General features: G+C 45.2%; 1 protein-coding gene across 1 annotated transcript in view; it reads right to left on the reverse strand.

The window, feature by feature from the left end:
- Positions 1 to 13,396: 13,396 nt before the first annotated feature.
- The window catches only part of PHF21B (PHD finger protein 21B), a 47,543-nt gene continuing 35,392 nt past the window's right edge, over positions 13,397 to 25,547 (reverse strand). The window contains exons 7-12 of the mRNA XM_009279096.1: positions 23,540 to 23,594; positions 19,918 to 19,940; positions 18,300 to 18,458; positions 17,186 to 17,261; positions 16,122 to 16,225; positions 13,397 to 13,621 (exon numbers count right to left, since the gene is read on the reverse strand). Coding sequence (XP_009277371.1) covers positions 13,397 to 13,621; positions 16,122 to 16,225; positions 17,186 to 17,261; positions 18,300 to 18,458; positions 19,918 to 19,940; positions 23,540 to 23,594 — 642 coding nt within the window. The remainder of the gene's footprint in view (positions 13,622 to 16,121; positions 16,226 to 17,185; positions 17,262 to 18,299; positions 18,459 to 19,917; positions 19,941 to 23,539; positions 23,595 to 25,547) is intronic.

Genomic DNA, 25,547 nt, shown 5'->3' on the forward strand with positions numbered 1-25,547 from the left:
ACCTAAGGGTCAATCCTGTCTCTGCCAGCACCAGTCCCAGGGTAACACTGGGGAGTCCTTGCACCCCTAGTATCTGCTGACCATATCACAATGCATACACCAAAGGAAACCAGGGCTTAAGCAGGTAAATTTATTTTTAGCTGTGGTGTAATCATGATGATTTGGGGGCAGTGATTTGTTTTTGTCTGGGCAGAGAAAAGCAAGTCTATGCCCTTTCTGTAGCTTTCCCCAGAGGTCCAAGTGTCTGCCCAGAGCCGCTAAAGAAGAAGCATAAAGCTGTCATGACCTCCTCCAACGCATGGCTGGGCATACCCAGCTCCTGGCACCGGAGCGTAGTGCTCTGTTGGTTGGGTTGTAATAAGGTTGATGCGTTCCTCCAGCTGTGCTAACAGCTGGTGAACGGGTCTTGATAGTTCAAGAAGAGTCAACTTCAGTCTTGGTGCTTCAAAACCTACCTGAATCAAAAATCCTGATGTTCATCATGAGCTTAGAGCAGCAGGGATGTGGGGAGATGCCACTGCTGGGAAGCACCACCAAAACCAGGGAGCAGCACCCTAAAAGCAGGGCTTTTAGGTTAGCACTCAATTATTTTCTGCGCTATTTTCTTTGAAGATGCAAGTCTGTAGCACTGCTAGCATCGTTATTGTTGTTGTTGTTGTTGTTGTTGTTATTATTATTATTATTATTATTATTATTATTATTATGCCCTGACAACACGTGAGATGTTGCTTTTTCTTTTCTTTTTGTAGAGTGCAGTTTATTTTTTCTAGGCTGTTAGCTGAGCTCAGAAACAAGGTCTGTCCAACCTGCCCCTGGCTGATACCCTTCAGGCTGGCACCATGTGGCCCCCTCATAGTATCACTGCAGAGAAACAACCCAGCTGGACTGCTGCTGGTGGCCGAGGAGTTATACCAGTGACCCAGCACTGCCCCATGCAACCTCATCTTCCGAAATTCAGGATAGTAAAGCCCCGTGGTGTGTTCTCGGCTCTCCTTGCAGCTGTGGGGAGTCCCACCACGATTCGGGCATCTCCTAGGGGCTGCGGCAGCTGGCGGTGGGTGAACCAGTGGCCCAGCTCCAGCGAGGGATGGAGGAAGACCCCCTTCTGCCCACTGGTCAGGGAAGCATGTTGGGCCATCCGTCCGTCTGTCCTCAGCCCTTTCTGCTCCCGGGGAGACCCCAATTACTTACAGACAGGCCAGCACTAGCATCTCTATGACATGACCTTTTCATATTCACGCTAACAACCTACTCACACATCAACACCCCCGTACAGGTTGAGAGCCGCAGACATTCGGCGTCGCCACAGCAGCTCCTGCTCCTCTGGGCACATGCTGTTTTCATGCTCCCTGATGACGCTGTTGTGTTGACATTGTGACGCTGGTGGCAGATGCTTGGGGACCGGTGGGGGGGGGGCCCCCCGGCCCAGCCTGCCGAGCCAGGACGAGCCTGGGGGATTTAAGGGGAAATGTCCCAAATTCAGGGTACCACCCCAGGTGACCTGCCCTTGCCCTGCTCCCAGCCGGCCCTTGCAATGCCAGTTCCGATAAACTATTACTTGTGTCTCTCCTTAAGTGAGCTTTTGACCGAGGAAGGCAATTCGATGACCAGAGGGGTAAAAGAGAAAACCAGACAAACCACCTCACATGAAAGCCCAGCAATCCCCACCTTCAACTCTGGAGAAAAAGGGACTAATGCAGGCTGAGCTCCAGCAGGAGTGGGTGCCCAGCCCACAGCACGGTGGGGCTGGGAGCACATTTTATTTAAAAACCTTGCGAACTCACTCCTGCCTAATATACAGCCCAAAAAGGAAGGCTTGTGCTAGCATTTTACCATGGAAATAAACGTTTATGTTACTTGATAATACTTCATCTTACCAGTACGCGGAGGCTTGATGGCATTTGCACAGGGATTTATTTGTATTTACAATTGTACAGCACTGAATCGGCGCTGGAAAGCCTTACCCAGCTCCACGGTGCTTTTAAATTTCGGCATGTGGTTTCACCACAGCAAAACCCAACAGTACTTTTACACCATAGGTCTCCGGTTTTGAAGGCAAATTTGCGGAGTGAATGCAAATTGGGAACTGCCAAGTTGAGACCCCTGGAGGCAGTGACATCTGCCTGTCTTTGATAAGAATTTCTGAGAGTGAGAGTAAAGTACTTAGAGTGAAATTAAAAGCTTTGATCTGGTTTTTTGTTTCATTATTATTTCATGTCTGAGGCCTTTACATGTGCCTTTCAATTCTTATTAGGCTGCGGTGTTTAGTTACTGCTCTGGCACTATGTGGGCAGGGCAGGAGCCAGCGGCTGCCTGGCAGGTGACGGGCATTGCCGGGGCTCACCTCCCAGCTCTGGTCTGAGCCCGGTTGAATGAAACAGGTCACAGACAGACACCCAGAGCAGCATTGCCTCAAAAAAAGTGCCCCTCTGGCCCCAGCACATTGGGTACCGCTGTGCGAGGCAGCCCCGTGGCAGCCCCAAATGCCCAGGGTGCAGGGGAGAGGTGATGGTAGAATCACAGAATAATTTAGGTTGGAAAAGACCCTTAAGATCATCAAGTCCAACCGTAAACCTAGCACTGCCAAGTCCACCACTAAACCATGTCCAAAAAGCACCATATCTACACGTCTTTTAAATACCTCCAGGGATGGCGACTCAACCACTTCCCTGGGCAGCCTGTTCCAGTGCTTGACAACCCTTTCGGTGAAGAAACTATCGCTAGTTACTTGGGAGAAGAGACCAACCCCCACCTCGCTACAACCTCCTTTCAGGTAGTTGTAGAAAGTGATAAGGTCTCCCCTGAGCCTCCTTTTCTCCAGGCTAAACAACCCCAGTTCCTTCACCTGCTCCTCATCAGAGTGGCTTTTTGGGTGAAAGCACAAAACCGTGGTGTAATGCTTGAGTATGGGAAGGTAACCCTGGGGGTAAGGATTTTGGTGTTCCTGCCTCCTTGCCTGTAGCTTTTTCAGGAAGGGGATGGAGAGAAGCAGGTTGTGTGGTTGTTGAGCTGTCGGGGAGCAACGCGTTGGCAGTTCCCCTGTGGAGCCTGCAGAAGAGTCCCTTGTTGTGCTTGGGTATGCAGGCTGGCTGTCGTGATCCCCCAGTCACTTGCAAGGGCTTTTCCAAAGGCTTATAGCAAGAGCCAGAAATGTCTCTAAAACTGAGTACGGGATTTGATGGAGGATGGCAGCGTAGGGAAATTTGTGTGATAAAACTCAGTGTGACATTTTACGGAAGGGGAAGGTAATGCTGCTTTACCATAATCTCTCATCAGTTTTGTTTCATGCACTCGTGTGTTAGGCTCCCACAGTCAGTGGCACTGTGGCCGAGGCAGGGATCACTTGTGTGTGACACAGAGGAGAAGGGATGCCGCCTGCCAGGTCCTTCCCTTGTCTCTTGACTGGTGAGGCAGGACTAGCTTTTGGGGAATCGGGCTTGTGGGTACTTTGTGTTTGTTTTTCCAGGTGGATTCTGTGGATTGTAAAGGTGAGTTCAAGCTTCATCCTGGCCGTGCACCAGAGGCCTTGAACAGAGAGTTCCTTCGTTGCCCCTCTGTTTCCGTGGTGCTTCCGGGTAGACGTTGGCCGTGGGCCTTCCCTTCCCCGGCCAGACGTGGTTGGAACGGGCCCAGTGGTCAGAAGGAGCCGGGGGGGTTATGGTGGGAGATGTGTGCTCCTGGGAGCCTGTCTGGGGGCCGTGGAAGCAGAGGGCTCTGCAAGGAGAGGCCGTGGAGAAGGGGCCGGCTGGCGGCCTTGGGGCCCCGTGCCCAGGGCCTGAGGCCATGCCGGTGGCCGGTGTCACCGTGCCCATTTGCATGTGGAAGCCCATTGGCTGCTTGCGGCATTGCCCAGGAGCCTTTGCTCCCTGGCGCATCATCGGCGGGGCTGGTGTGTCACAGGGGCCTGGGCTGGCAGTTGTCCGCCCTCCTGGAGCGACCGCGGAGGTGGGAGGAGGCGGGAGAGGCAGCTCTCCGGTTCCCCCACCCCAGGAGCTGGAGGAGCACTTCCACGCCTTCCACGCGTCCTGTGGCATGGCATCTGCGTCTCCGAGTGGCCTTGGTAGGCATGCTGCGTAGGGAAGGGCAGAGGAACAGCCGCCCCAAGCAAGTCCGGTTCCAGCTCCCCACCAAGGACTGGCGGGAGGAGCGCGAGTGGGAGAGGAGAGAGGCTGCTGCCGCTGAGCTCTCAGCCCCAGCGGGTCCATTGACTGCTTCCCCGTGTGTCTTGGTGGAGCATGGGTGGATTGGCAAGGATGGCCGGCCACCCGTCAGGTGGAGTTGGAGGAGGAGGCGGCTTGCATGGATGGGATGAACCCTGTAGAGCAAAGGCAGATCCCCCGACGCAGGCAGATCCCCCGGCAAAGGAAACGCCGCTTGCACAGCCTGTTAATTCTTACTTTGTTTTGACACCCCTACCCATGCTTGACAGATTGGGACATGGTTCCCAACTGGGGCCCTTTTGCTTTCGCTTAGGCAGGTGTTGGGCGCTGCCATGTGTCTCGGCCATGGGTGAAATAAGAAAGCACGGTTTGCATCAGTGAATCTGCAGGGCACAGCCGGAGAGCTGCCAGCAGCCATTGTACCGCGCCAGAGCATTTGGTAAGGGTTGTTCACATCCCACCATGAGTGTCCTCACCATGATCTTTCATTCCCCACCCAGCACAACCCAGTGGGAATCCCACCGGGTTAAGTGGCTTTGAGCTGTTTGTGCAACTCGGGGAGTAGGAGAGAGCTCACAGAGACTGAAGCACTTTTCCCCCTTCCCATGAGGTGTTAAGCCCATCCCAGGCAAGAGCTCAAAGACGGAGGTGACCATCCTGTGCAGGGGCTGCTCTGTGTGTGTGTCTGTTTGTCCCTTCTTCTGTCCAAAGCACCAACGCAAAACAAACTTCACCTTGTAGTGCCAGACACTGCCCTGCCTGGCCAGGGGCAGACACCTTTGCAGAGAGATCAGGTTGATGCATTGCTGCTTGTACACTTACTAATCCCGCCACTCTGAAAGCTGGTGGCCTTCAAAGAGCCCTTCATGCTCTGGGTTTGTAGATGGGGCTTGTTTTGTGGCTAATCAAACACTTTTTATTCTTAGTTAACCCAAGAATAAAAACAAAAGACTTGGCTTAATGTCCTTCAGCTATTAAAAAAGTGAGCGGTGGGGAAGGGATCCTGAGCTATCAAATAGATATTCCTAAGGGCCTGACAGCCTAAAGCATCTGAGATGCTTCTGCCTTGCACGGACTGCGTGGAGTGGAGGGACTGCCCGGAGACTGCCCATTACAAACTTGGAGCCTGCCCAGAGCCAGGAGGGTTAGCATCCACAGACCATCACAATTTTGTTTAATTTTCTGCTGATTCCCCTTGCCCCTGCTCTCATCCCCCACCCCACCATGCTGGCACCTGCTGGTTTCTTCCCCTTGTTGCTATTTCTTGAAAGTGGACCTTCACCCCTGAAGTTTATGCCCCAGCCTGACTTAAAGATCAATACCCCTCGCACCAGGTCTGAACCCAGAAATCCCTCGTTCCCTGGGCCAACTCCAGGCTTTTCAATAAAGAGGGGAAAGAGGAGGAGATGGAGAGAGACCGCAAATGTTTGCTGGAAGCAACAGCCCTGACTCCCTGTACTGGAGTTAATGCTAGACATAAGGGATTTATAAAGCAAATTTCCTTTTGCCCAAGGGCCAAATCCTGCTGTCGCTCAGCCTCTTCCAACCCAATTGACTCAAGGAGGAGTGGGGAGAAGCAGGAGGTGGCTGTGCACCAGAGGGGCCTCTCCTTTCCTTTAAATATGTCATATTTGACCATGACAGTGGCTGGTTTTGCTTTGGAAAAAAATCAGTCAAACCAGTGTTGCCACCCCAGCCTTTTCTAGCCCCATTTCAACACTGCGCAGCGTGAAGCCACCAGATGGCTGACATCAAATCAAATCTCAGCCCAGGCGAATTTATGCAACCTGCGCTTGGCCGGTCGTGTCTCTCTCTTCCCCCCCCCCCCCATGGCTGGCTGAGGTGCTGGAGCTCCTCAGCAGAGGGAGAGGGGAAGGGCAGCTGGGGCAGCGGTGCCCAGTGCGGTCCCAACTCTTCCCCACCCGCTTGGAGACCCTGAGACAAATTTCACTGGGAGGACAAAAAAAAACATGTAGAAATATGTTGTGTGAAAAGTTCTTGGAATCAACCATTTCCATCAGGCTGGAGCCTCCCAGAGCTGAGCAGGGTCGGATAAATGAGCCTTGCCACTGGATATGGCCAATGGGGCTTGGTCACATCCCTATGTGGGCAAACCATCCCCACAGGTGATGGTGATGGAGCTACTGCTGCTTCTGTCAGTGTCCGTGAGGAAGAAAGGATGTGTTGGGCTCTCCCTTCCCCTCCCAGCTCAACACCTTGGCTTCAATGACAGAAAATAAACTTTACTCTTTCAAAGCACGATGGGGATGTCAGTTTGTAAGAATGGGCTGGGCTGGGCAAGTAAACTGGGGAACCCCTTGGGACCCCTGTGGTGAGTATAGTCCTTTTTAGAAAAACTTCTCAAGATCAGCATTACACTGCGGTCCTGGGTAGCATTCAAAGCCATGTGCGAGGTAGAGCTTTAAAAAAAAACAAACAAACCAAGGAAGTAGAGACTTAAACCCGTTGGGAGCTCTTCCAAGGTGTAATCAGACCATCAGCTGGGAAGCCATTAAATGTTCCCTTGTCTAGCCATGAGCTTAAGAGAAGCCAGCTAAAACAGAGGAGCCATCATAGGTAAAGTACAAACACACGGATGTAAGCAAAAGCTCTCACTGGGATGGCTTAAAAGTACTTACCAGCATCATGTGGCAATAGCACAGGGATTAGCTCCTGAGCTGGTAAGACTCATGCTGACGTTCCCTAACGCAGCTCTCTCTTCTGCGCCCACCGCCCAGCACAGACATGGAGTCCAGCCTTCAGCTGGCAACAGGGACGTGCTGCAGCGGCTGTCACCCATCATCAGTCCCATGGCAAGGAACCTCCCCAGCCACAGAGAAGCTGGGTATTTAGTTTGCCTCAGAAAGTTTGCAGCTAGAGGTGATGCACCATCGACCTCCTCCACAGTCTAAGAACGGGACCCAGGAATAATGCTGCGATGATCCAGGTGGCACCCACAGATGAAGTGAACTATGTGAGTGGGACTTGGTTTATTTTTTTGCAGTCGTGACGTAATTGAGGAAGATAAGAAGAATGTAACACATAATCAGTGGCTCAACACATATTTTTTTTTATGATGCAATTTCAAACCATTAGAAAATTTCTGAGTTATGCAAGTGCACTTTAAACAATAACATAATATCCACACCAGAATTTAGTTTTTTCTCAATTTGCTGCTTTGTGCACTTATTTCCAATGCCACTCCTTCTTAATTCTCCTTGGGTTTTTAACTAAGACAAAGCAATAATATTTCCATGGCCAAACAAAGCAGAAGTGGCCTCAAGAAGCAGATTAAGACAACTGGGAAGGGCTGCTGTGAAGGGACACGAAAGCCCTTCAGGGTGAAGGATGCTCATGTCCACATCCGACAATGGCACGACCACTTCTTATTCAGCAGCTACAGCTTAAAGCACAACCCTGGGTTTCAATAAAGTAGAGCATAATGGCAGTGGGACAAAGACATGCCGTGGATGACGGGGAGAGAGGGATTTGGGGTTTTTTTTAAAGATCTCTTAACTCCTCTGGTACCTTAGAGGTTGCCTGTGCTTGGCTACCAAGGGAGGAGGGCTCGCCACTGGTGCTGCCCAGCGCCTGTTGCTCACAGGCTTGGAGCTTTGCTCACCCGTGTGCAGGGACACAAAGTCCCTCCCCCGGGCTGCGCACGTCTCTCGTTCTCCCTTGTGCTGCTGCAGCAAACCTCCCCACTTCAGAAAATGAGGAGTGTGTGTAGAAGGGGGGGAGATGTAATTTTTAAAGAGATGTTGGACTCACTCATGAAATTATTGTTTCAAGCCTCCTCAAATGGAAAATAGTGAACCTAGCAACACACTGATTTTCAGGGCAATGCCTTAAGCCATGATTCTCGCTAGGCACCCTGGGCTCTCCTTACATTTCCCTTCGGCTTCCTGAGAGGGATGTAAGTGTGCGGGAGTTCAAGAGTGCAATGAGTGAGCCAGACCACCCGCTTGCCGGGCCGGCCCACCTCCCCGGCAGGCGATGGAGAGCTGCAATCACGGGAGCACTTCTGCTCTGCAGTCTAGCCACAACTGTAGCAGCGGGCAGGAGTACACATGATCAACGAAATAGCACCGTTCCCACACGGAACGGACAAAGCACAAGCACCGAGATGTTCGCGGCGAAGTTTACATCTCAGCAACTGGAAGATTGCTTTGTCAACAGCAACTGGACTGCCAGTCAGCTATGTTTCCAGCATGAAAGTTGAGGGGAAAGGCTATTTAATGCTGCAGCTCAAGCCCAAAGATTAAATGCAAAAGTGAATTAAAATTTCTGTGGTAACTGCTTAATGAGCGAGGCTGATAATCAAAGGTTGGGGTGTAGCATTTCTGCTGCATTTAAACAGCACAGAAGTCATCTGCCATCCGCCGGTACAAATGCAAACAACAACTTCAAAGAGCAATGGCATCTTTTTTTTTTCTTCTCCCTGGCTAGAATCTCTATATGCCTGTGTACGCTTTGTAGTATTTTTTCTACCATGACAATTTAATTTTTTGTTTGCTTTTTTAAGGGAGGAAAAAAAAACCTTTTGCTTTAATGATATTCACCGTGGTGAACTTAAAAGTGGCTTACAGAAGCGGAGTCTGGCATTTTTCTGTTTGCACCAGTCAGTTGCTAGTGATTGATCTCAGAAGCCAGGTTTCATTTTCTAAGCAAAATAAGCTGCCGTTGGCAAAACCTGATTAAAGTGAGTGGAGTTTTATCTGATGTGGCTGTTGCCACTCATTTCAGTGTAATGTCTCTCTTTTCAACTACAGAGGACCTGCAGAACACAGAACAAAAAGTACGCATCAGTTTATAATGCACTCTTCTAAAAGTTTAAGTGCTCCTAATAGGCCATCAAACTGCTAGGAAACCAGCATGCGATGGGTACATCGGCATGTAGGATAAACTCCTAATACAGCTGTTGTATTAGCCGTCATCCTTACATAGAGGTCTACCACAAGAGAAGCCGCTAGCTGGACTGACGCTACCATTAAATCCATTGCGCAAAAATTACTGCCAGTGATCATGAACTAAACGTAAAAAAAAGTGAGGGGTCTTGACTTTGGTTCCTGATTTTTGAGCCTTTAGGGCATAATGGATCCATTGTGGCTTCTCCCTCAAAGAGTACGAAGCCCGAAAACATCTGAGGTCCTGACACAAACAAGCCATGCCAGCGTTCCTCATTCTGCTTGCTGGGAAGGGCTGGCATCGCCCCGTGTTACTTCCCAACAGACAGAAGAGTTCCCTTTCCTCTCATTTCTGAGGAAGGGGAGACAGTGAGAGAAGGAAGAGTAGGCGAAATTACATTTGAAGAGGTGCAAATATAAAACTGACAGGCTTGGAGACAAGACGTTTCATTCGAATGGCTATTTGCAGAGCAGCTCCTCTGCGAGATAACTAATGGCATGTGAAAAGGTCCTATGCACAGAAAACAGTCTGTCATGTTAAAATAAAGAGGTCTGAAGCTGTGAAGTCTGGCATAGCTGTAAAAATAACTTTCGCTTGGGAGGGGAGGCTGGGAACCCCGCAGCTCGCAATTCTTTTCAAAGGCAATGCCCGGTGCCACAGCAAGGAACACGGGAGGCTACCGTGGCTCCTACAAATCTCCACCAAAACCTTAATTTAAACTACTATCGAAGATTAAAGGCCAGCATAAGCCTACGCTTCCTTGCAACTGCATTAATTATTAAGGCAACACGCAGAGCTCTGTAATTGGCTCCTGTCTGTTAGCACAGTGCTGAGTTTATAGGTTAGGGTGGTGGCAGAACGATGATGATGATGATTACATACGATTTCTGGGTTTGCTGGTTTGGGGGAGAGGTGTCTTCTAAAATTGGAAGCAATGTTAGGAAAAATCAGGGTGCCCTTCCCGTAGCAGAGGCCAGGAGGGAGGAGGGGGCAGCCCAGCTGCAGGGGAAGCAAGGACGCAGTGCTGAGCTCCCCCTGCTAACTGCAGCCCGAAATTAAACAGTGACACTGCCAGGAGGTGAAGACACGGCAACCCCTGCCCCCTGCCAACCAAACGAAAAAATACCCTTTCTCCCTACCCCTGGCACAAAAAACCCAACCCTGCTTCTGCTCTCCATAAGCATTAGCCACTGTGGTAGGTTTTATGCAGCTGTAACATTGTTTTGCTTTCATTCGGTTTGTTTTATTAGGAAGTTCTGTCCCTTCCACTGGCCAGAAATCAGACAACTCCTGCGAGGGACCTATCTCTCATTCTTTAATTACTAGACTTATACAGTGAGTTATAAACAACTTAATAAAATGGGCCCACCACACGTTTGAAGGGCACCTGAAAATGTGGGTCTGCCGGCAGATCTGCTGCAGCCAACTGTGTGTCCTCGGTCTACAGCAGGTCTCTCTCCAGTAACCCACCGTAAGGAAAGCCCACGCTGCCTGCAATGTGCCCAAAGGATGTAAGAAGCATGCGCAGACAGCTTGTGGTAACCTGGGGTTACCCTGGGGTAACCTTTTTTCCACCTCAGAACCCTAGGCTTGCTCCCGAGCTGACTCAATTCATCTCCATTTGGGCCAAGGCCACTGCAGTGTTTAAATCCTGGTGAACACTTTAAAAAACGCAACCCATGAGAGATGCAAGAGGAAAAGGGAGAGATCGGCGGTACCGCCAACATCTCTGCGTACAGATCTGGGGAAGAGCGGGATGGGAAATTATTCCAAGAGGCGGGAAGCCAAGAAAGGGAGTGGACAAGATATCCCTGCCTGGGAGATGTGATGGCCTCAGGGAAGAGGCCATCTTCCTGGAAGAAGGAAAGCAGAAAGTATTGTAGTCATTCTGGCATCGTTTAAATCTGAAAATTGAAGACAGCAGTGGAGAAATCAGCACCGGTCACTTCCACCCCTCAGCCGGAGTCTGTCCTGGGAAGGGGTCACAGCAGTGGGCCCCGGGCAGGCCACGCTGCATCCCCTCAGCAGCGGGTATCACGACAACGCCAACGCCATTAAATTGTCAATCAAGTTTAATGCATCATAAGAAGTAAAACTACATTGGCATATTTAAGACAAACACTTTTTTTTTTCTATGCACACTATCCACTGGACAGTTCCCTTTTCAAAATAACTACTTTTAACAGTCCAAGACACTTCTTCAGAAATTCTTCACATATTCAACCTTCCACGCTTTTCCTTTTTTTTTATTTGTCTGAGAAGGAAAAAAAATCATTAAATCTGAAAACATTTACATTGCAAGCCACGTTAGAATGCATAATTGGCATACAATAACCAATGTATAACAATTGTGTTTTACTTAGTTCACTTTGTTCATCAATAAAAGAATATAAAAATCTTGTTCAACCGAGTGTTGTGTATTAAAATAGATTTGTATAGTACTGCACAGTTTCTCCCGGAGTTGTGAAAATGCTTGAAGGGACCATGTGCTGCCTAGTGATGGGCGATGGAAAAAGCCAGTCCCTCATGGGTTATTTTATTTAAAAAAAAAAAAAAAGATATTCGGCACCATGTGATACGCTGATGTGAGAGACTAGCCTTGTGTCGTGCTCTGGCGGCTTCTTGCTTTCCTTAAGTACCTGTTGTGCTAATTAACGGAGAACTCATAAACGACAGAGACGATGGCGTCTGGTGTGTGTGTGTGTGACGTTGAGAAAAACCGGGGTGCCCATCACTACCTTCCCGGGCAGGCCGCAGGGTGACAGGGGGGCCTGTGGCCTACGGGGGGCCAGACGGACCCTTGCAGTATCAGGAAGACTAGCTAGCGAAACAAGCAGGCGCACTGGGGTTTTCTCAGGCTAACGCTAAACACTTCCCAAATGTGCTAAAATCCAACAAAATCTTAAAAAGGAATCAAGTTTCCAAAAATAAACCAACAAACCCTTAAAATTTTCCATTGCCTGTCCCTCCCCCAGAACTCTTGATATTATCCAGTTACTCTTGCAGTATCAGGAAGACTAGCTAGCGAAACAAGCAGGCGCACTGGGGTTTTCTCAGGCTAACGCTAAACACTTCCCAAATGTGCTAAAATCCAACAAAATCTTAAAAAGGAATCAAGTTTCCAAAAATAAACCAACAAACCCTTAAAATTTTCCATTGCCTGTCCCTCCCCCAGAACTCTTGATATTATCCAGTATGAGAAACAACCCCTTGAGGCAGGTGGTTTTTTTCCTGTACCATTTCAGCAGATATTTCTGCAAGCAAAAAATAAAAATAAAAACAATAATAATAACAATAAAATCACGTTACATATTTTTAACAATAAAAATGCAGTACAAAAATGTAAAGTTATTTTTTTGGCATATTATCTGTACTGGCAAGAAACAAAAAACAGAATATTTATTTGCTTTTTTTCTTTAAAAAAAATCCAAAATTAACAAAAAAGAAAACCCCCAAAATAATCTCTCTAAAAAACGAAACCCAACCTGCCAAAGATAGCCACTATTATGGTTTATGCTAAATCTTGCACAAAAACTCCATGAGAAAAATACACGATAGCAAAATAAGTAAAAAGGACCTGCAAAAAAGTAAGGAGTTTTACAGTCATACTTTTTTAAATACTTCGGAACGCATATACAGAAGCATCAGCATGAAAATACTTCAATATTTTACTAGAAACGCTAACTTCATACAGTTTCTTTATTTAAATATCTGCAATTCTCAACTCTAATAATACTGAAAAAAAATGATCTTTTGTTTCGAAGGCTCTGTGAGTGTCCGTGACGCCGTTCTGGTCAAAACAGCCCCATCTCCAGGTCACCTGAATCAACGGGGCCAACTTTGTTCCTCTGATAAGAATCCATGTTGAGTCCTAAGTAGTTCAGTTTCTGGTTATATCTCAGCAATTTCCCTCCCACAAATAGCTTTCAGCCCAACTACTTCTCTACTAGCTCACTAACTCTTTGCATTGAAAATTTTCCCCTTAAAGCAGAACTGGAAACCTGTCTGCCCCCACAAAAGCATATCCCGCTTCCTATCGGCCGTACTTTTCCTTGTCATCCTTAGTCATAAATACATTAAGGCCAACATAACAAAAAAAATCTCATAAGCACTGAAGGTCTCGGCAAATACAAAACCGCAGCACGACCCGCTCCGTGGGAACCTGCTGCCACAGTGACCTACAAACTGGACAGATTGGTTTGCAAGTTTCTACGCGTATCAAAACTGAGATTGTTCCTTCTCTCCTTTGTTTCAGTTTAATCTCTCCTCTGCGCATGTGTATAAAGTTTTTTTCCCCCCCTTCCTTCGCTCTCTCGCAGCCGGCTCTGTCAGTTGTTACCCTGTGATTGCTGCAAGGCTTTGTGCATGGCAGCGGAGGCAGAGGAGGGTTTGATCCAGGGGACAGTTAGCAGGGAGGAGGTGGTGGTGGTCGTCATGGTAACCTGAATCATCTGCTCGTTTTGTATCAGTCTAATGAGGGTTTTGAGACGTTCCAGTGATGACTGAGTCCCTTTCTGCTGGGCCAACAGGCTGGTTTTTAGCTCTAAGCATTTCTGTCAAATAAAGAGAAGGGGAGAGAGAAGGAAAGACTGAGAATACATTCAAATTGGTGTCAAATATCTCTCCAAACATCCTTTTGTGTCTTGAGTGCACGTCCTGCTCAAATGAAGTATATTCTCCTTTGGGGATAGCAAAACCACAGCTTAACGAATGGAGTAATCACCAGTGCCGCATACACTGCAGCAGCTGTCTAAGGTAACAATCCAAATGCATTCAGAGGACGTTTCCGACCTCATCCTGTAGACAGCCTGGCAGAAATGCCTTCTGCGCTCCAAAGAGATTACTGGCACGGGATTGTAATAGCTGTATTAGCTGTGTTAGAAAGTACCGAAGCCACCAGTGAGGTCTCTAAATCTTACCAAACGGCACTGATAAATGCTTGAGGAATAAACCTCACCATGATGCATTTTGTACGTGCCACCAATTTTAGGGAGTTAGTACTGTGAAGATAAGTTGATCTCTCTGAACATGATGTCAATATCTTTCTGGCAGAAAACTTGATCTAGGACACTACTGTTATACCACTGCAGTCACAAGAAAGTATTTTTCCTATGGGGTGGCCAAACTGCACCCCACAATCACTCGAAATGTTTCATACAAACCTACATGAAAATGACCGTGGCAGCAGGAGCCAAATGAAGGCATCCCAAATCTCCTTCTTAGAATCACAGAATCATTGAGGTTGGAAAAGACCTTTAAGATCATCGAGTCCAACCGTAAAATTAATACTGCCAAGTCCACCAGTAAACCATGTCCCTAAGTGCCACATCTACACCTCTTTTAAATACCTCCTCTTCTCCAAGAAGAGATAAGGAAGAATCGGTAATTCTCCTTTCCCTCCCCAACCCTGTACCGCTGCAGCTAACATCCCATCCTTTACACTATCAACGGGTCTGAGAGGGACTATGCGACAGACCAAAACCCTGAGCCTGCCTGCTAGACGGAAAGGGATGGTGTCCTCTCTAGTATCTGAAACCTCCTGTTTCCTTTCTCACAGTGGGCCCAGGGGTCTGGCAAAACTGGTTACTTGTCTGCAGATTGCTCTTCTTTGGCTACGGTCTAGACTACCCGGGGTAGGGGGGTAGTCTCCAGTCCTGGGAAGGGGGAAACGCTCACTTGAAAGTCAAGTTGTCTGAAAAGCAACTGTGTGGAGCCGGGCAGAGGTTGGTTTAGACAGGCGAAATCTCAGATGAAGGGTAAATCACATTCTGTTTTTCCAAATAATAGCATTCCCCCTGTAGTGTGTATGAAAGTTTTCTCTTTAATGTAAATCTTTGTTAAGGCAAATGTCAGAAATGAAATTGCTCTGTGCTGGAATACCCTTAATTGCTATCCTCCTTTCAAGTGGATATATCTCCAACAAATATAATCATCAGCTGATATTACCATTTAAATAAGACAGTGTTGCCCACTGAAAGAACCTGATTCTGCTTAGGTAGAAATATTACTGATTTTGACAGCTCTGACATACACCTGATAGCTGACTGCACCCCCAAAGGCTTTTCTTTTTCTGAACACCTCATCCCACTGCACTCTCCTACCGACTGAAGATATTCTGTACCCCAGAGTCACTTCTTCATACATATTTGTGTTTCCATTAGTGCTGATGGTGGCTATACACACTTACAGGGAATATTCCCCACTGTGATGTCTTTTAATAAGTTATTCCTTTTCCTTCCACTCTATTTTAAATGTGATAAATATTTTAACATGCCTCCTCTGGATAACTGTAGTGGTAAAACAACTAGTGACCAGTTACTCCTGTAGCTGCCACTTTGATTTTTCCAGGGTAAGGAAGTTTCAAATATTTATTGAGACTGCCATGCCAGCTACCCCGTAAGAGTGGGCCTGAGGTGAGGTAGCCCTAAATAAGTTCCTTCACCCACGAAGGACAGGAATTACGGCTTTGAACTCAGCCCACTCATTACTGCCAGAGACTCGTCCTCATAGCACAGTATGTGTGGGAGACACCTCCAGCCAACATTTAACTTTGAAATGAGTTCACGGAGAAAAGGATTGCGAATCCGTTTCCAGTCATGAGGAGGTTACAACATTCAGCCTCTAAGACAACTAAAGATGGTTATTTCTACCTAATCTCAAGAGTTTTGAGCTAATGGACAAGCAGCTACCACTGGAGGACACGCTTGTGACTAAACTTTTCACCTGGAGAATGGAAGTGCCTTAAAGTCACTGGACAGGTGAGAGCTGTGTATGGCACTACAAGGAAGGCAGGCACAGCTATGTTGGGGGGGGGTTGCGAGCAACAGGAATTCAGTCGCTGGTGATTTCTCCTCCTCAGCCTGCCAAAGCAGCTTGCTTTTGTGCATAAAGAGAATCCATGTTGTTTTCCTTGGAGAGAAACACACTCACACTTGAACATCTGTAGCTTGGGAGTATAAATCATTTTCTAGCCACAAAATATCAGGTTTTCAAGCATAAATTCTTTATAAGCACCTCTGCAGGAGACTCTGTGTCCCCAGTCAGGTGTCCTACCTTCACTGCATTGTTGAGAAGTCGATCTTTTTCTTCTAGCTGTCTATGCTCACTCTTCAGCTCACTGCTTCTCTTTAATAACTTTCGCTTCTCTTCTTCTTTGACTGCAGAACAATAAGATTAAGGATGCAGAAGTTAAGCAAAGGACATACAGCAAAACTGTGCGCTTGACAACAGAAAGCAGAAACGTATTTTGAATGGTGAGTTTCAGGTCTCATTAGCCTTTTTTCAGCAGGTACAGCCAAATAAATCTGGAGTTTCTGCTTGCATGCATGCGTCTACGTCAACAGCTAGAACACAGGACAACCCAAAAGCTGTAGTGCACCTTTGAGATGAATTAAAATTAATCCTTGGACCACACGTGGTCCTGAAGGTCTCCAAGAAAGAGGTGACTGGTATTTAAGGACAGGTCAGCCACCTGGAATGGCAATAGTTCAGCAACCTTCTGAAAAGCACAATCATAACAGTACCAGACCTCTGCAAAGCTCCTTACAAATACGATCTAATGCCCCAAACAGCCCATTCTAAGAGTGCAACAGGGAACTGAAAAAGAGTAACGGTCAATGCACAGATATCATATGACATCTGATGCTAATGACTGTGATATCAAATAACATCGAAACAATTAGGAGCTGATATTACTGTAGTATCTGAGACTGGCATCTGTCTGGCATCGTTCTACATACCCAATTACATGGCTCTGCCTAGCCTGACTGTTTCTCTCTGCCTCCCAGCCTGATATGATTCTGCCTCAAAATCCCATTTTCAGCCCTGTTTTCAGGAAGGCACCACTTTGATGATAGCCACCTCCACAGACTAAAGTTCCTGAGAGATCAATCTCAGCTTCCTTAAAGAGAGAAGATCGTGAAGTAACAGACAGAGGGGAAGGGGAGAGAAAGTGACCTGCTGTTCGCAGCCACAGGCCCTTATGGCCCTTTGCTTAACAATGTCATGATACCTGGTGGCATTACAACACCACTTTAATATTAGTGCCATAAAGGACTCAAATGGCATTGCCCGTCATGAGCAGAGAATCCCTTGTCATTAGCTGTGTTAATTCCTACCTGTTTTATGAGTAACATAGGAGTGAACAATAGCCAGAGTTCCAGTCCATGGCACATTGTCATCTTTCTTTAACACCTATAAGCCCAGGAAACAATAAAAAGTTAGGACTCCACCAAGACAGACATTAATGTTTTTCTTCCTCCAGCCTCACAGCTCTGCAGGACCAGATCTAGGGTCCTTGTCTCAGAATTCGCAAGCTGAAAAGTAACAAGACAATAATTTGAGTAGCAATCTCCATTGGGGCTTACTCCTTTACACATGACTGTAAACAGCACTGCCAAACAGTGCTAAAAGGGGGTTACAAATTCTCTGGTTCTTGTTGCCATGGCTGGAAGACATTTTTCAGCCCGACAAGCAGACCTCCACACTGTCAGGAGTGTTGTCTTCTCAGCGTGGGAGAAGTTGCTGGTCCATATGAAAACATGACTACGCAGATCTAATCCTGGGCTGCTCTGCTCTCTGCAACTACGTGCTAGAATTTCCCCTTGACATTTTCAAAGGAACGTAACAGTGATCTCAATGCGAAACACGAAGAACTCTAAGGCACAAAATCTAAGCCTCCACTCTACAATTTAGTGACACTGTACTGTTTTAGTAATTGTTTTCCTGTTCATGCAATCAGCATTATACACAGCAACTAGACAAATTAGCATTTCTGACATGACTATGATCAATAGCTGTGTGTAATAAACATGATTTAAAGAAAAGGAAGTGTTCTCCTCACAGCTTTCAGATCCACTGGTGAACAGTGTCTCCTTCTGACACTGTCGCCCTCATCTGTAAGATTTACATTACTTGTCTGGCAACCCTACGTGCTGGTGGCTTTATTGTAAAGAAGGGAAACAAAGGAAATGAAGAGACATTTTAAAAGTACAAATCTCAGCAGATGCGATTACAGGGAAGCTAAGGCACTCAGTGTATGTTCTAACTCCAGGACGATGAAAATACCAGAAACAAATGCTGCAAACTGTACTAAAAGCCTCTCAGTATTACTTTAGCTAATGTAGTCCCCTAAGCTGTGACCATAGGTTACATTAGTTTAGTGGTACACAAATTCGAGGTTTCTCCTATTTTCTTTTCTTTTCTTGGCGTGCTATGGTCCAGGTAGCTTACCTTCTGTTGGCACTTTGGACAGACCCAAACCCCCTTGGGGGCAGTTTTGAGGGGTGGGTCCAAGCAGTTGAGGTGATATGCTCTGGGACACGTGCCACAGGGCTGCAAGTTAACGCCACGCTTGCAAGCAGTGCAGTATTCATCGTGGTGGATCTCATTCTGCAAGAGAAGAAGGAGGATGGCTTGGGTAAAGTCAATCCATTGAGAACGCCTCTCTATACAGCATTCGAATCCTCTATTGCAGCAGACAGGCTCATTCAAACGCAAAATCTAACTGTCAAAAGGACCCTGGCCGCTGTAGGAGAAGACAGAAATAATGATGTATGAGAGCAACAAATACAAACTAACAAACAAAAGAGCCAGAAGCAAGTTCCATAAATTGAAACAGATAGAAAAATAAAACCCAACTAATCAAACACAGGAGGGAGTCGACTAATATAGCCAGCTTGTGATGTAGGAATTATTTCACTTGTTTTTGATAATGTGTCACTCCAACACATGTATCACCATGCGCAGCTCTATTCTGAAGCATGGGTCAAAGTCAACATGTGGATCACTTGTCCTTCAAGTCCAAAGCAGAAGGAAGCAAGCAAGGAAAAGTTTCTGAGGAAAAAGCACAGTTCCATGTTTTATGCCCATTGCCTCAAAGAGCAGCTAGGAAAACAGTACGCTTGAGTACAACCTTTTGCTACGTACCCTCTTTTGTGAACTCCTCTAGAGGGCTCCTCTGTCCCTCTATTCTCCCTAGCACTAATTGTTCTCTGTTCAGACTTGCTCTGACAACCTCTCTCCAACAAGACTGATTAGTACTTTGTCTGTAGCAATATATAAAATGAACTAAGACTCATCAACAAAGTTACAATGTCATGTAGTAAATTGCTATGCTAATCTGGTGGCAACGTTAATTACTCTTTGTATAATTAAGTGCATTTTAATAAAGGAGATACTGATTTTGAAACTCTCATGGCTTGTGAATCATTATAAAACCCCTAAATTTTCCTAGTGCTTTTCCACGAAGGAGAATAATAATTTTGTACCTTTGTTAATTCCAAAAGCATATTTTCATTTTTAGGGATATTAATTATAATGTTTCATGATAGTTTTAGTCAGGCTTGTATCTTGAATTCTAACTCAGTCCTGTCAAAAAATCGCTCTCAAAAATATTACTCTTTAGAAATTACCTGCTCAAAAAGTCTTAATTTTAACCTCAGTGTGAAGAGATCCAATCTATACAAACTAGACTGGTTACTCATTTTTCTAAAAATTTTCATTAAAACCAGAAGAGATCTAATCTATACAAACTAGAATGGTTACTCATTTTTCTTAAAATTTTGGTTAAAACCACAAATCCGGACTAGCAATTTCTCAATCAGTGGATTCTACAAAGGGATTAAACTCAAGCCCTGCGTATGAAAGCCCAAGAGTTCATCTCTCTGAAATTCTAACTTAGAGGCTCAAAGATTTAGTTAAGTGGGAAATGTTTCACACAAGCAGTATGAAAGGCGAAGAGCATACTGCAATTTTGTACCTTGATAGAGACTACAATAACCAGAAGCAAGCACTGAATTACACGGTGATGAGAAAGACACTGGTAATACACAAATTTTGCTACACATACCTTCCAGAATGGATCCTCATTTGCTAGCATATGAAAGAAGGGCAGAGAACAGATTAGTGGGAAATACATTGCCGCAATGAATGCTAGTTCTCAGCTATGGGAGTAATTTTAGTCAAGCTGTGACACAGGAGATCAGGACATTGACAAAATTAATGTGGGCAGGAAAGAATGCAACAGCAAGCAGTGGAATTAGCATGTGAGATTTAAAAATGTACATTGTAGGAATCCTCTGTCTGAAGATCTGATGCTAAAAAGTCATAGTATGAGAAGCACAGACTCCATTTCAAATTTTCAAAAATTTTCATGAGGACCTCCTCTCTGTACGTCACTAGTCCAAAAGTCTTTCTTAAGGACTTCAGCCTGCTGGATGATGAACAGTCTGGCCATGAACCAGCAAGGCACTTAAGCAGGTGCTTAACTTGGAGTATGAAAGCGGTGCCACTGACTTACCGTTAAACACGTTTAAATGTTCAGCTGATTCATGGCCAAAATGGTCAGCTACTTGTGCAACTGAGCTTTATGTTATCATCAATTCTTTATCATCAAACTACTCCCACCTAAACCGCCAAGATTTTCTGACCTTCTGATGAACCGAGTCTGTAGTGATGGCATTCACAGCCTGGCAAGAACAAGCACCACCAGAGCTCACTGGAAAGCAGGCCAAGCCGTTCATAAAAGTATTTGTGAAATTCATCACGCTTTGGTCCAAAAATAAAAAGCCAGAAAATTTTAACAGCTTTATGGAAACCACACAGTGCGTTGCAATTTTTGCTGCTGATTTGTAAGGGGCTGGTGCACACTGTCTGAGTGACAAACAGCTGATGGAGAGGCCTTTCTTTGGACTAAAGTGGAGACAAACAAACTGATATTTCTGTCCTTCTTCAGCTCCCCCTCTGATCACAAACGGGAATATAGCTGCCACAGTGTGATCTCTCATACACAGACCAACCTGGGAGTTGCTTCCTGCTGTTACACATTCGTTTTATACACTGATGTACGCATACATGTGAAGATGCAGACACATTTGCACCACACACACATGTAAGAAGAGGAGAATAGGAATGAAGGAACAGCTTCACCTAAGTTAGACCAAAGGCTATAAAGCCCGGGGTCCTTTGCTAGCAGCACCCCGCGCTGCCATTCATGCACAGAGTGCAAGAACAGGGCAAGCACAGAGCAAATTTTTCTACTCCAGAATTATCCTTCCAGATGCTAGCAGTTTATGGGCTTCCCTAACCTGGAGTTCACATCTTCATTTTTATATTTAACATCCTTAGATAGATTTTTCTTCCATAAATTTGCCTACTTTTTCCAACAATTGTAGCATCCCTTGGCAATGAGTTCCATAAATAACCACAGACTTGTAAAATCTGTAGATGTCACTTCATATACACAAATACACACACACAGAGATCTACCGCGATATGACACTGTGATTACTCAGGGGATATAAATGTTATTCAGATAAACAGGGGCTTGATAATTGAAGAGTCTTTTCTACAAATGATACATGTCAGGGGATGTGACCTCATTTCAGGTAAGACATTTTCAGATAAATGAATCCTGATTAATTGACATTTTGCTGAAAATTTACAAGAATTGTTCTCTTCTGCATTTCTGGAAATGACAGTTATTTCCTGTACTTCATAGGGATTTTTTTAGTTTGTTTATTTCTCTTTGCAGCTCACTTTACAGTAAAAGTTTTAAACATTTTAAAATACGTCTACTTCTGCCTTCTAGTTGCTGAAAAATTAAACTGAAGACAATTTTTTTAAACAAGCATTTTATAGGAGAAGGGGCCGTCAGCTCTGCACTGAAGGTGGACAACTACATCACTGCAGTGCCAAGCTGTCTGGGACAGCGTCCGCCTTCAGTTCAGAGCTTGCACAGCATCTAGCCCAATGGCACCTGGCGCACGTAGCTAATAAACCCCTACAGAGGTGGGGAGTTCTGCTATGAAGAAGTCCAGATTAAAATTGACAGAATATGCAGAATCCCAGCACAGATTCTGGATGCTGGAAAAACCAAAGATACAGGACTCAAAGAGTAATTAACAATTAAGGAGAGAGACTGCTGATTTCCAAGCGGTTCCGAGACAGCCGCGTTACTGAAACTCTGTCACCTGCCTACTTCCTTGCAAATAAAATGGGAAACACGTGGCGGAAAGAAGGGCAGAGATATCAAACCTGCACTTAAACAAAATCCACTGAGGGGCTAACAGCGCGGCTTGCTAACATTGCCATTCTCTCCTGTTTTTCCCATGTGTTTACATGGGAAAAACAAGTGCTATGATAAGACAAATAATAAATTACAATTTTAATTTTGAAGATAAAACTAAGCCAGGAATAATGTTCTTTCCACTGGGGCTCACATGAGCATGGGCTCCTGCTAAGAGGCATGTCATCATAGCTGTTTACTGTGTAATAACCTCTCATGTCCTCTGAGACCCTATGCATTAGAGGCATATGGTAAGTAGGCCAATTGTCTGCATCTAGCACATGAAGTTTTGAAGGTAGAGAGAAGCACCACTGCATTCCAGTTGGTGATCCTGTGGCGCAGGAATTCAAGGCAGGGCCAGAAAGGTGAATCTCAAGCACTAAACATGACACTTGACAGGGATATCAAGCAAACACTGAAAAACAGCCAAAACTTCATGTCTTAATTGAAATTACCCCTGTAAATGCTCCTAATACTGAAATAATATTTGGCGTAGAGAAAGGCCTGTCTTCCCTTACCTCTAACGCACCACAGTAGAGCCTAAGTTATAAAGGAAACACGAGGGCAGGGACATAATCACATTTCCTTACTGGCTTTCTCTCCTCTCCTGAAATGCAACTCAAGCTTCTTGCTTTCTCTCTTAAAATCCTATATGGGCCTCGTCTGAAGAATTAAACTGTACTCAGTGTTCTCCTTGTTTCATCTCCCACCTCCCAACTCTTTGCCTTCTTTATATGTTGCATGTTTTTCCTGGAATGGGCTTCTTCACACGAGCTAATCATCATCATCCCCAAATGGCTCCTCTGAGTTGTTCATTCTCGAGGCTTTTACCATGAAATTTTCAGCATTTGAAGTTCTTATAAATACAAGATTGGAAGGCATCTTCAAGGCCATCAAATCTAGATTTATGGCTCCAGCTCCTGGAGTCAGAAAAATCGTGTGGTTTTCAGCCATTGTTTTTAAAGCAAAAGGTATGGTAAAGTTGTAGCCCTTGAGGATGAACAGCAGTTTCTTAAAGCTGATGAAAAGAGGCAAATGAAAAGCCCAGAATAGTAATTATTTTTTAAATCCCAATTTTTCAATATATATTTTTAAGCACTTGAGGTTGGCAACACTGCCTTCTTCAATCAGTCCTCTCACTGCATGGTGCTTACGATACTAGAGATTGGATTTTCCACTGATTGCAGAGACTTTGGATCCGCTTCTACACAGTTTTGACCTTTAGCCTTATCCTTCAATTGGTTTTGCAGGAAAACCATCTGTTTTCACTGCACACTAAAAAGTGCAGGGAACTTACACAAAGTAATGCCCTATGGTACCCTAGCAGTAATTCATATGAAATCGTACTAATAAATATTTAACATGTCATTAGAATGGTAGTATATTCATTTTAAAATATGCTTACCTCTTGTTGAAAGGAACAAGGGGTTATTCAAATAATTTGATGCAAGGCGTTTCCGCTACAAGGGAAAAGAATGCAACCACAGTGTCATTGAAAAGTGCTCTGGTTGTCTCTTACCATTTCATATTAACAACCTCCATGAGTTTCCCTCATACATAACCAGCCATCCAGAAGCCAGTTCTGTGACTTAGAATATTCGTTGCTAACCCCTGAGACAGTCATACAAACAGCTGTATTATTTACCTTTCTAACAAGTTCTTCACAGAGCAGTTAGATGTGCATTAGATTTTATTAACAAGAGAGAAACGCAAATTGCAAATGTTATTGACTGAGTTTCAGGAGATGTTCCAGAGGTCAGTAAGAGCAAGGTAACAGCAACAGTAACTCCAAACCTAGCAGATAAACCATGTCCATAATGGAAAATCTGCATAGTAAATTGTTGCTGTGAGATGACGTCTTTATTTGCGTATACAGAAATGGTGATGGACTTCCCACCTGCAGGAAAACATCCCTACCTTCTGTGACGCTTGCCTACAGTTCATAGGAACATACTTCATTTGCAAGCAATGTATTAGGGCCTAAGCAAAATATTTCTCGTTCAGAAGTTAATGTGTACGACCTCTAGGAGCTGGCAGTGATTTCAATCTTCTGAGGTCGCCAAAGATTTTCAAACTTGCAAACAGACCATTGGAAACCTGACTGAGATGTTTAACTAATTTAATGCAGCCCATCGCCGACTTGTCAGATGGTAAAAGCTGTTGGTCAATAGCAAGCCGGGCTTCATTAGCAGTCTATAGAACCCCTAATTGTTTCTCTGAGCCGTCCAATACTTGTACAGCAGGACTGGAAACAGTACCATTTTCCTCCATTAGATGTTGTTAGGCTCTGCTTGGAGGAAAATTAGAGGGGTTTTGCTAATAAATGATTTATTCTGTGGTGAGTAAACTGTTCTTTTATACACGGGTGCCTGCCAGTCTGTTAATGAATTTTGAATAGATGTTTCTTCCTTCAAAAAATACCCAGCCTGAAACTTAACCCTTTCCTAAAAAAAAAAAAAAAAAAAAAAGAAAAAAGAAGCGGATACTTTTACCCAGTTACTTGGTGGGAAAACAGAATGGTATCTCAATTTTTTTTAAAGAAAAAAGCTTTGAAAAGCAAAAGCACAACATTCAAGTGAAGACATAAAACCGTGATCACATTTTTGTAATCAAGGAAGTTAGCATCACCACTACAGATGCTGAGCTCCTGCCGTTTTGAGGGGCGTTGGCAAATGAAAAGTCTAATTTATATGCAATTTCAATTTAAACAATCATGAATTAAAGATCATTCAGTAGACTAACCGTAAATTAAACTGCACCAAAATGCCTGAAATGCCACAAAATACCTCAACTCACTGATTAGCAAATCAATCTGAGCAGCTAATTGATCAGAGAAAAACCATCTGCCTCCATTTTACTTGAAAGGCATTCCCCATGGTCAGCACTTAATGACAACTCCTAATGAGGACACAGCTGATCAGCCACAGGACTCTTTCACAGACATTTCTTTCTCCATGCCATCTTTCACTTCAGGATATGCTTTTGAGAATAGATATAATGAGAAGTATGAACTAGGGGTGCAGCAGACCTCCACCATCACCTCCTCCATCCCTACTCGAAGATAATTGAGTTTCTCACGAACACCGATCAGACTACAGCCACAAAACTCTGCTGCAAGTATTTTAATAAACTCATCAGGATAAAAAGGTCTAAGAGAAGACACTACAAATTTAATGCTAGCAAGGCTAAGGTTCCTACTGTGTTAAATATTGGACGTATGGACATCAGTATTTGCTCTGAAGAGGTCGCTGGAGAAAAGTTGAGGAGTTCTGAAGAATTCAAGTGCCCAGAGCTGCTCTGGAGTATAAAAATCTCCAGTACTTTCAAAAAAAGAACAATCAAGCCACTAAGCAGCTTGACTACAGTGATGGGTTTCTTCTTAGCCTCATCTGTCTGCTGTCTGCCAACAAACA

The sequence above is a fragment of the Aptenodytes forsteri genome, unplaced genomic scaffold (genome assembly GCF_000699145.1).
Source record: "Aptenodytes forsteri isolate BGI_AS27 unplaced genomic scaffold, ASM69914v1 Scaffold241, whole genome shotgun sequence".
Classification (NCBI taxonomy): domain Eukaryota; kingdom Metazoa; phylum Chordata; class Aves; order Sphenisciformes; family Spheniscidae; genus Aptenodytes; species Aptenodytes forsteri.